Raw genomic sequence first — 10,916 nt, 5'->3', positions numbered from 1 at the left:
TATATATACTGTATATGTGTGTGTGTGTGTGTGTGTGTGCTTATTTATCTTCAGTCTCACAGTGAAAAAAAAAAAATTACAAAAAATATAACTACCATGATCCCACATAACTTACAGTAGGACCATAATATAGTGGGCATAGAATGTTTCTGAATCATTAAGCACAACAGATCACTCAACCAACTTAATCAACTAATATTACAATAAAGGACATTTCTGAAACAGGCATTATAGTTTTAACATTAGCTCCTGGTATTGCTATATTTCAAACAGATAAGAGTGCACTTCAACAGGTAAAAGTGCATCTCAAACCAAGAAGCATTTATTTTAAAGATAGATCTCAAATACACTTTTCAAACAAAACATTTCACAGGAAGACGTTATCAGGACAGAAATTAAAAGAGGCATGTTTGTCTCTTTTACATAGATAAGAATTGTGCCATTATGTAACAAACAATGTATAACTGAACAGATCTGAACTTGGAGGAATGAGACAAAAAAGATGAAGAGATTTACACTCCTACTTAGACTAAATATAGGCTACATTGTTGTAAGAAATATTGCAGGGTCAGATACGTTTCTTGTGAAATCAGTAGGGCTATCAATAGGCTGTAAGAACATAGCATCTCTATTGCAATTAGTTAATTGTTCTCCGGTTTATGCAGACTGTGGAGTATTTGTAAAGAGGTTTTTTTAACCAACATTTCCTTATTCTTTATTATCAGTAGGCTAATGTGTACAATGGCTACAATCAACATTAATTAATATCTCTCACAACTTGATTTAGCAGGTGTGGGCTGAATTTAGTGTTTCTGACTCCATGGTCTATTTCTTCTCATATAATAATTAATTTCTAATTAATAATTTCAACTCAACGTCTTCGTATAGAGAATGGGAATCTACGTCACGCCGCGTTGGATTCCGCCATGTTTTAGGTCACGCTCAGGAGCACACAGTGTAAACACACGCAAATCACCACAGAAAAAGCCGACCGCTTACTATTAATATTTTTTGAAAACCATCTTACATACTCTTAGAATAAAACAGACTAATATGTAAATCTCTTTAAATAAAAAAAATCGCTCTGTGGTTTGTCTGAGAGGCTGCAAATATTCATTATTCAGTCTCTTTCACTACAGTGGTACTGATATAGGCTAACTGCTAAAACACTTTGGTTAGAGTAGCAAAACCATGGCTATTTTTTAAAGGGGAGAATACATAGCTAGATCTCAAACAGTGGATCATTTATTATTGTTATATATTGTCATATTGCACAGTAAAACTGCTCAGTGTAAAGAATTAAGCCATTATAGAGGTAACAGAACTTACTAGAAGCTTTTTGGAAACTATGTGTATTGTGGATGCTATGCAAATAAATACCTTGACTTGAATGAACCAAGTTGAAGATTCTTACTATTAGAGATGCCGAACAAACAACGATGCAAGCGATCAAATAACTGAAACTTAATCCGTGCAAACAAGTGGCAGGGTATCAAAGAGCTGCCGCAAGATAACATTTCCATATTTGATTTTCTTCTATTTGTGGTGTGAGGGCTTACAGTTTAATGCAAACCACTGTATATAATAAATCTACAGAGATCAATTATTAAGATGCATCTTATTTGAGTTGTTTACCATACCGAGTTTCAGTTTAACTTTCATCCGAGTTCCGTAGTGAATGTAGAAATGTTATATTATTTTATGTTTATATGATTCAACTTAAGATCGCGTTGGAATGATTAACGCTTACTGTATCAACATAGCGTTAATCAAAAGCAGAGGTATTTAATGCAGAAATTGATAAGAGCTATGGCATAGCCCTTATCAATGTCTGCAGAAATGATCTCTGCTTTTTCAGCTTGCTAACGTTTTTCACGTTTTTCACACCGGCCGTGCAAAGGGCTATGGCAAATGATGTAAGGTGAGCCTTAACCCCTCCAACACGATCTTAAGTAGAATAATATAAACATTAAATAATATCAAACGTCTACATTCACTATATTATCCAGTCTCCGCTGTGGCTCCCGTGACCTAAATTCCCAGAATGCATTGCAGCTGTGATGACACATTCCCATTCTCTATTAATTTCTTTGAGACTAGTTGTGCAATAAGTGAGATCAGAATCAGAATCAGAATCAGAATGAGCTTTATTGCCAGGTATGTTTACACATACGAGGAATTTGTTTTCGTGACAGAAGCTTCCACAGTGTAACAGAATGACAGTGACAGAACAAAAAAACACAGATAATAAAAAATAAAAATAAATAAAAAATTAAAATAATAATGTAAAAGATAATGTAGCCTACATAACGTTAGCGTATCTAAATCTTGCGAAAGTCTATTGTAATCTAAATATTATAGTTACAGCGTGTTAAACAATTTAACGTTTTCTGTGTATTAATTTTGAGCGTATGCTGCGTGATATGTCTGTACTAGGCCACCGTCTGACGTCACGGCCAAACAGGAACTGGCACGGCGCAGTTTATGTTGCTGGTGATTTTGCACTGAGTTTCTACAGAAACGCTTTTTATAACTGAAAGGAAAGTGCCGCAATATGTCACAGGATTTGTGGTATGCATTTCTAAATTCTTATCGTTTATAAACAAGTGAGGTCTACAGTTCTGTGTCGTAGAGTTCAGCAAACATAATTTGCTGTTGCAGTCAGTGGATCTGTATTCAGCCAGATCACCTCAGACTGAAATGATCTCTGTATTCATTTCTTTATTGCTCGTCACACACTGTACTTTAATAAATGATTCTGTGTTTGTGTACATATATATGTTTTTACTCGGCGAACAGCTGATATAAATGTTGCCAATCCGGTTTGCTGAGATGTCACATGATTTTGTTGATGCCAATCTTGTGATTTAAATGACTTGAAAACTGGTGGAAGCTGTGGCAGGTGTAAAACTATTTTTTACCAAATTGACATTGTTTTGTTTTTCATTGTTTAGGTTACAGAATTATGATGCAGCTTGTCGCCTGGCTCAAGAAATTGCAGAAAACATCCATGAAAGAAATAGACAGCTGAGGACTGGAGGAAATCCAGCCAAGGTAAAGACAGGGTTTTATAAATTTTTGTTGTACAATAAAATTAAGCCATATGTGTCAGTGATCTTTATGCTGTTGTATCACTTTTGTCTTTGTCTGTACTTGTAGCTCAACATGACCCTGAGAGCATCATTACAGAGGCTCAAACAGAATATAGCACAGCTCAAGGAGACATTGACTCGAGCTTCTGCTCAACGGCGTATGTATCCTTTCCAGAAAAAAAAGTCACTTAATACTAATTTCCTGCTTCTCAAAAGCTGAGAGTAGGGTCCAAAGATTTTGAGCGATCCAGAGGAAGAGTGTGGTATATTTTACATTATACTTTAATGTCTTACATTTTGTACAATTAAATGTGTGGTGAAAAGTTGCTTCTTTCAGTCGAGGACTATTGCAAAAATGAAATCCTTTTTGTCTGTTGCTGACCTTGAGATAGTGATTCATGCATTTATCTCCTCCCGTTTGGACTACTGTAATGCACTTTATTTTGGAGTGAGCCAATCTCTTATTTCAATATTGCAATTGGTCCAGAATGCAGCTGCGAGGCTCCTTACTAGTACAAAGAAAAGGGAGCATATTACTCAAGTTTTGGAAAAGCTGTATTGGCTTCTGGTTAAATATCGGATTCAGTATAAGGTGTTGCTGTGCGTTTTTAAAGCTGTCCATGATATGGCCCCAGAATATATTACGGAACTGATTCACATTAACTCTGGTAGACCTCAAAGATCAATTTAACTGCTTACTGCTCTCAGTTCCGAAAACTAAGGGGGATCATGCATTCTCGGTTGCTGGCCCAAGACTGTGGAATACCCTTCCACCTGACATCAGAGCTGCACCCTCAGGTGATGTTTTTAAATCTCGTGTGAAAACCTTGGCTTTTAATTGTTGACTTTTGGAAGATGTAAATTGTTTTAAATTGTTTTTCTGTTATTATTGATTTTTGTTTTTATTAATCTCGTCTTGTTGTGTTGCTGTACAGTCCTTTGGTCTACTTTGTAGTGGAAAGGGCTCTATAAATAAAGTAGACTTGAGACATTTTTGCAACAGTCTTGAGGCTGAAGATTGTCTAAATTGTAGTTCATCCAAAAATAGTTTTAAACATAAATGCTGTTATTTATTTATTGTGGGACACAAAATGAGACATTTCACACTTTTTAGACATTTTTTAGCATGTTACAACCTCTAGAAAAGGCACAAAAAAAATCCTATAGAATTATTGCATTCTAGTCATGAAATAAGTGTTATGAAGTCATATAATAGAGTAACCGACCAAGCTGAAATTATTATTTGCTGATTATCCTGCCCTCCAATGAGCTTGTAACTCAAGAACTAGTTCCCTCCAGTCTCCAGTCTCTCCACTTTTGAGCCAGTTCTTTTCAGTGAACAGTTAATATGGTTCATGGATTAGACTGGCTCTTAAGTTCAGATCACTGGCATTATGATTCAGACAAAAAGGTTATGAATTTTGTTGTTGTTCTTATTTTAGGAGCGCATAGTGATGGCAGAACTGGCAGAAACCAAATTTTTGCTAACAAATGACCTGTTAGCATACAGGTTTAATTGATATTAGGTTGATTAAACAGAATCTTAATATTACCGTGAACCTCCTTTAATAATGAGAAAAAAGTGTGAGTTCTTATGAGCACCTGTAGGGGGCAGTGTATAATAACAAACCAATGACCGTATGGTCTGAAGTAGTGGTGTTTTAGTATTGAAGTACTGTTAAAATATTACTGTTATGTTCATAAGTCACAGATGTTTATGATGATTTAGCAATGGTTCTGTGAGATGAGTATAATTATGCAATCATAAATGTGTCATTTTAAAGCCTTAATGAATAATGTTAGAATGCAAGCCGAAGCAGACAGAAGACAGAACCTTGTTGATGACCTCGCTACCAGAGAAACGAGACTGAACGCCTCTTTTAAAGCAGACATCTCAGAAGCTGAGCCATCAAGGTACATCATTTCTGTGACCACTGAACATTTTGACCATATAAGTTTAATGAATAAAATATACCACAGGGTTCGTTATACATTATGTTTGCAGCATTTATTTATTTTTTTTAATAAAAAAATGCAACACAAAAACAGTACATTTTATTTGGTGTTAATTACATTTTTAGCAATTTTGTATAATATCATTTGATGTATTGATTATATATTGGCGTTATATCAACATTATTAGCATCAACATTTTGGAAATATCAGTCATTTCTTAGAAGTGAAAAAAGTTGATTCTTTTAAGTGATTTATCATATTATGGTTTAACAATATTGACTTATTTATATTTATTTATGTATTTATATATTTATTTATTTATTTAAGGCTAGTGAACATCAACAACCGATTTTGCCCTGTTGATGTTTTTTCCACACAGAATAATCAATTTTCCATTTTTGCCAGAAATATTTAGATTTTTCCTTTGTCTTTTCAACGTTACAGAAAACACACTATAATGAAAAACAATAATAATTGGTTAAAATTTTAGTATTGCTATGATGCTTTGTTGTTGTTTTTGAAAGTCTCTTATGATCACCTTGGCTTTATTTATTGGATAAAAATACAGTAAAAACTGTTTTATTTTGTAATATTGCAATTTAGAATAACTGTTTTGTTTTAATATATTTTAATTATTCCTCTGATGGCAAAGCTGAATTTCCAGTAGTCTTCAGCGCCCCATGATCCTTTAGCACTCATTTTTAATTATTATCAATGTTGAAAACAGTACTTTACTCTCACTTTTAAACAATTTAATGCATCCTTCCTGAAAAAATAGGTATTATTTTCGGAAAGTAATAATATTTTGGTGACAAATCAGAAGGTTTTGCATCAATGATGTAGAATACAAAACCAAATGTTTGTGGTTGCAAGGTATATTTGATGTACAAGATCAATGAATGTAAAATGTTCAGTGTCGACACAGCAGTGGCCTGAAAGAGGAAGTGACTGTTCCAAATGACTCTGTCAGCTGGCTCAACTCTCTCACTCTGGCCCCAGTTTAGCAGGCCATCCTTATTTGAAGCTGCATAGTTTGATATTCACCTTAATTTGATGGTTATGCAGAACAACAGTAGAGAAACCTTGAACTCTGTGCCCTAGTTAGTCTACCAGACCATAGAGGCCTTTGCTTGCCATGTTTCCTTCTTGGCCCTGCAGTAGTGTCCCAGTGTTGAGTAACTTTATGCCAGAAATGGTGCGACCTGTGCTCAAACGGAAGTCTGTGCACACTCTCTGAGGGCTCCAGTTCAGCTTTACTGCTCTGCTGATCAGAGCTGAGTGTTGAACTTCCACCATCCGGACTGTTTACACTTCCCTACTCTCCACTGCTCTCACATCCTCTCTCCAAAATACACCAATCAGAGACTTAATGTGTCACCGCCAATCTCCTGTGCGCTTCTGACTCTCAATCGAAACGACAGCTCAGGAGCCAAACTTCCTCAGAGAAATGAGATGGTCATTATTCTGATTTGACCTTCTCGATCCAGGTTATACGTACTAGGATAGGAAGGCAAAACAACCTGCTAATATATAAAAATCTTTTTTTTTAGCTTAATGCTCCATCTGTCTGGATTACTCTTCTTTTCTGTTGTTATTGTAAACTTCAACTAAAACTAAAAAAATGGATGAACTATCCTTGTAAACTAAAATGGATTTGTTATTCATTCGAAATAATAGTGCTGTACTATATTTTCATAGTAATAATACTAAAATAACACTGACACAGAGGCTTCTTCTTTTAAGGTTTGATAGATTGGGCCTTTTGATTCAGTGGGTGGTAAAGGCTGAGAAGAGGTATTTAGTTACTATCTTTAATGAATAAAATTAAGAAACTTTGAGATCATTTATAGGCCTGATTCATTTTTTTCTAGCCATCTTTGTGGACTTAGTCCTCTAATTCCTTAACATGGGAGGGCTGAATTTTATCTTTATTGGTCACGTCGCACTGTTACGCTGTGCACACATTTAGCTAAAGAGCGCTAATAAATGACAGTCATTTGATCAAGTTTTTTAAATACTAAAGAATTTTTTATGAGGGTGTTAGCCTGGCAGGATTTTTAGGGCCTGGATTCATCTCACTGTGTGGTCTTTGTTTGCCAGTGGGGGTGTTAGCTTTGCTTCAATAAGCTGAAATAGCAGTTCACTTTTTTTCCATAGGGCTAAGACCAGGCTTATGGCATTCGTGAAACAATACCTTTGTGGAAGATTAACCTCTAATCAAGCACAAAATGACATGCCGCTCATTTGAAGATTCAGAGTTCCCGACCAGAGTGCCCCTACCCTCCTCCCCCCGTTTCCTCTCTTTTATATTTGATTGTAATGCACAAAGTTGTAATTAGTTAAATAGGGCCTCTAAGAGATGAGGTCTGTCTCCAGGTCTCGCTCCAGTGTGATGCCTCGTCTGATTAAGTCTGCGGGCTCTGCGGGAGGTTAATTGGATAAGCGTTAATCCTCACGCCGCTGAGATGGAGCGGAGGAAGTGTAGAGGGGTTGGCGCAAGCTACGAGTTGCCAAACATGTCAGAAAGATTAGGATCCGCCGCTGACCACTTGTCTCGCTGGCCAGAGGATTGATATCAGCTTGGACTTGGATAGAGAACACGCTTCAAAGGCACTGTGAGACTGCTTTGGTACTTTTGTAGATTAGAAAGCTGGAGGAATGGAGAGATTGAGAAGAAAGAGGTCTAGCTCACCAAGCATGTGAGAAGTAAACTTGCTCGGTGTGAGGAAGGATGAGAATGAGAGGAACAGATCCAGCTGAAGACTCTTCAGAGGTTAGCGACCTCTGAACCCAAATGAAGCTCCGCTGATGCTGAACTAAGTGGAAGAGAAGGGCCATTGTCAGAAACTGGCGCTTATAGTGAGAGGAAGTCATTTGAGTTTTACTCCAATACCTTTTTTGACATGCAGTTTCACCTTAACCTGCATGAACAACTGCATGTTCCTGAAAGGAAACATTAAAAAAATCCTCAGTATAAAAATGGTTATAAATCTTAGATATGGGACTTTGACATATATGAGAGTGCATGATAAAGGAAAAATTTAGTTTAAAACACGTGCAGTTTTTAGCAATGCACTCTTTGTATGCATGTTGGATTCATATAGTATTTTCAGAAGTTTCATTTTATTTACTAATAATCTAATAAAAATACACTTTTTTCCCTTACACTTTTAGAATACATTTAGGTTTGCACATCTTCATCAGTCATTATTTACTTTAAGTATTATAAGCTATATTTATAAGCTGTAAGTATAGATTTTTAAATTAAGTTAAAGTGTTTTATACAAATATTATTGATTATTAATTAATAAATATCTTTCATCATATGGAAATTTACAACCTTAACTAACCTGTTTGTGTTATTTAAAAAAAAAAAAAAAAACTCAAACTAATTAAAATGTTAAGAGTTGTGAGGGTCTGCAGCAGTCCTCAATTTCCTGTTGTATATATTTTTTCTTCATGTTGGTTGCACCACGTGGCTTGGCATTTCTCAAATTGTTATTGTTCATAAATTAACTAAGCAGTTAGGGTCTTTAAATGCCGAAATATTGTCCCAAAGTACTCAATATGGTTTATTTTTAGGAATTTGTAATGAAGCTTTTTTCTTCACTATGATATCAATACAGTTGTACCATCCAGACATGAAATTGAAAAAAAAACGTATTTATTTGTAATCAGTGCCATGGATGGATTTGTTTTCACGGGTATTGGTACTTTTGATATAGGCTACAGGAAGCAGGGCACCCGTGCGAGCTAGTGACCGGCTCATAACTCTCTGTGCGATGCTGAGCGCTGATAGCTTTTCCAGAAGAGCCTTTAAACTTCACTTCTCTCTCTGCGAGCTGTCCAGGAGCCTCAGGGGGAACAGGTTTCATACATTAATCAAAGAAAAGTGCAAAAGCACAACGCAGTGTCTCCACAGGATAACAGGCCACTTCTCGGTTTGGCATGGCGCTTTGAAAGCTTGTATAAAAGCCAGAGGCGGTTCATATGCTTTGTGTCCTTGTAACGTAGGGCATGAAAACTCACTCTCCTGGCCCAACAAAGTGGAACCCATATGAACAAATAAACAGAGGTTCTCTGATCTTACAAGGTCCAAAGTAGGGGATGTTGTTTGCTATTTTAGAGAAGTAAAAAATAGAAAGATTATTTATTCTGAAGGCACATGAGTGCTACAGATGTGAGTTTGGTAAAAGAGCCTGTGGCTCTTGAACAACTCACAGACATGCTTCGAAGTTTATTTACGTTTGTAAAGTAGATGATGTGTGTCGATTTGATGTGTGCATGTAGCTGTTGATTGACAGTGCATGTGGAATAACTATAATATTGCACTGTGTATGTAATCTAGTTACTGTGTGTGTATGTAATGAGAAAGTTGACTTTGTGTATTACGGTGATGACTGCTGAATTCATAAACGCATGTTCATACATAAGTTTTTGTGTTTTATTAAAACAATAAGCTAAAAGAGGCTTGTGTTACAGCGATTTTACTTCTGCAGAATAACAGTGCACTCGGTTTCTTTTGGTTTTTGTAAAAAGAAATCTTTTTAAAAATGATATGTTAAGATTCTGTGTAAGCCTTTAAAGATAGACCCACCGTGAACTCCAATATTATTAATCTATGGTCTATGCTTCTGTTGAAGCCATCAGATGTAAGCATAATTAATAAAAAAAATAAAAAAATCAATGTAGTAGGCTAATTCCAGGTGAAACAATTTAGGACAAACAAGCCCATTCCTATGAAGCATGCTTCCTAGACTCTAAAATTTCTGTAAGATTTAAATAATAGTTTTATTCGGCAAAGATCTATTAAATTGATCAGAAGTGAAAATACAGATAGTTTTACATTGGTATAGAAGATTTCAAATAAATGCTGCTCTTTTGGACTTTCTGATTATCAAAGAATCCTGAAAAACATATATATCAAGGTTTCCACAAAAATATTATAAAATTTGAAAATATTTGTGCTGCATAATAGGTAATGTATCTTATGCAGTTCTGAATATTAGAATAATTTCCGAAGGATCATGTAACACTGAAGCCTGAAGTAATGGTAGTTGAGTGTTCAGCTTTGCTCTTACAGGAATAAATTCAATTTTATGTATAAAGTATATTATAACAGAAAATAATAATTTTTTTAATTGTAATTAAATTTCACAATGCTGCTGTTACTGTATTTTTGATCAAATAAATGCAGCCTGTGTTCATAAGAGACTTAAACATTCAAAAATCTTACTAACCCCAAATTTTTTAAAGGAAGTGTGTATTTAGCACATATACTTATAACCAAAGGCTATAAGTCAATAGTTTTATATTATACTTTTTTTTTTCCATAACAACCTTTGTTAGTGAATCATGGGAATGTGGTGCATAGTCTCATAAAAGTTAAGTACACAATATGATACTTTTCGCGTACATTTATTTCAGAATTTCAAACTACAGAATTTAGAAGAGTCTGTGTAATAAACTGACATGATACAATGTGTATCTCCAGGTCAAGTCTGATGACAGGGGGAAATGGTTCGGGGCCTGCCGTGAACCCGTGGCTGGTTAATGAGTCTGAGGAGACCAGAGGACTCAGCTTTGGAGAAATCAAACACCAACAGCAGCATATTATCGAAGGTATATTGCATATGATTTCTTTGAAGTCTTTCGGTCTTATAACTAATGTGGTATTTGAAATTGTTTTTAGCTGGCAATTATCTGTCCACCTCTTTCTGCTGGGATGAGACATTAGAAGAAGCCCTTTTTTGAATTTACGCCCCCATTATGAGATCTGCTACTCATTTGAGAATAGCAACTGGTAGGAGTTTTGAGAAAAAGCAGGAGCCGTTTTGTCTACCCAAGTTATACTTTTAGCTTCAAGGT

The 10,916-nt window shown here is 35.5% G+C and overlaps 1 protein-coding gene across 2 annotated transcripts in view; it reads left to right on the top strand.

Annotated features, from left to right (window-relative positions):
• Positions 1-2,452: 2,452 nt before the first annotated feature.
• Positions 2,453-10,916, top strand: part of LOC107704006 (syntaxin-8-like) — a 70,938-nt gene continuing 62,474 nt past the window's right edge. For both annotated transcript variants that reach the window (XM_016506825.1, XM_016506826.1), the window contains exons 1-5: positions 2,453-2,571; positions 2,955-3,054; positions 3,160-3,254; positions 4,896-5,006; positions 10,543-10,670. In XM_016506825.1, the coding sequence (XP_016362311.1) occupies positions 2,555-2,571; positions 2,955-3,054; positions 3,160-3,254; positions 4,896-5,006; positions 10,543-10,670 (451 nt within the window). In that variant the 5' untranslated portion in view covers positions 2,453-2,554. The remainder of the gene's footprint in view (positions 2,572-2,954; positions 3,055-3,159; positions 3,255-4,895; positions 5,007-10,542; positions 10,671-10,916) is intronic.

This window comes from Sinocyclocheilus anshuiensis, unplaced genomic scaffold, assembly GCF_001515605.1.
Source record: "Sinocyclocheilus anshuiensis isolate Anshui unplaced genomic scaffold, SAMN03320099.WGS_v1.1 scaffold1477, whole genome shotgun sequence".
NCBI lineage: Eukaryota > Metazoa > Chordata > Actinopteri > Cypriniformes > Cyprinidae > Sinocyclocheilus > Sinocyclocheilus anshuiensis.
Note: the sequence above shows the minus strand (reverse complement) of the source record. Positions and strands in the feature narration are given on the sequence as shown.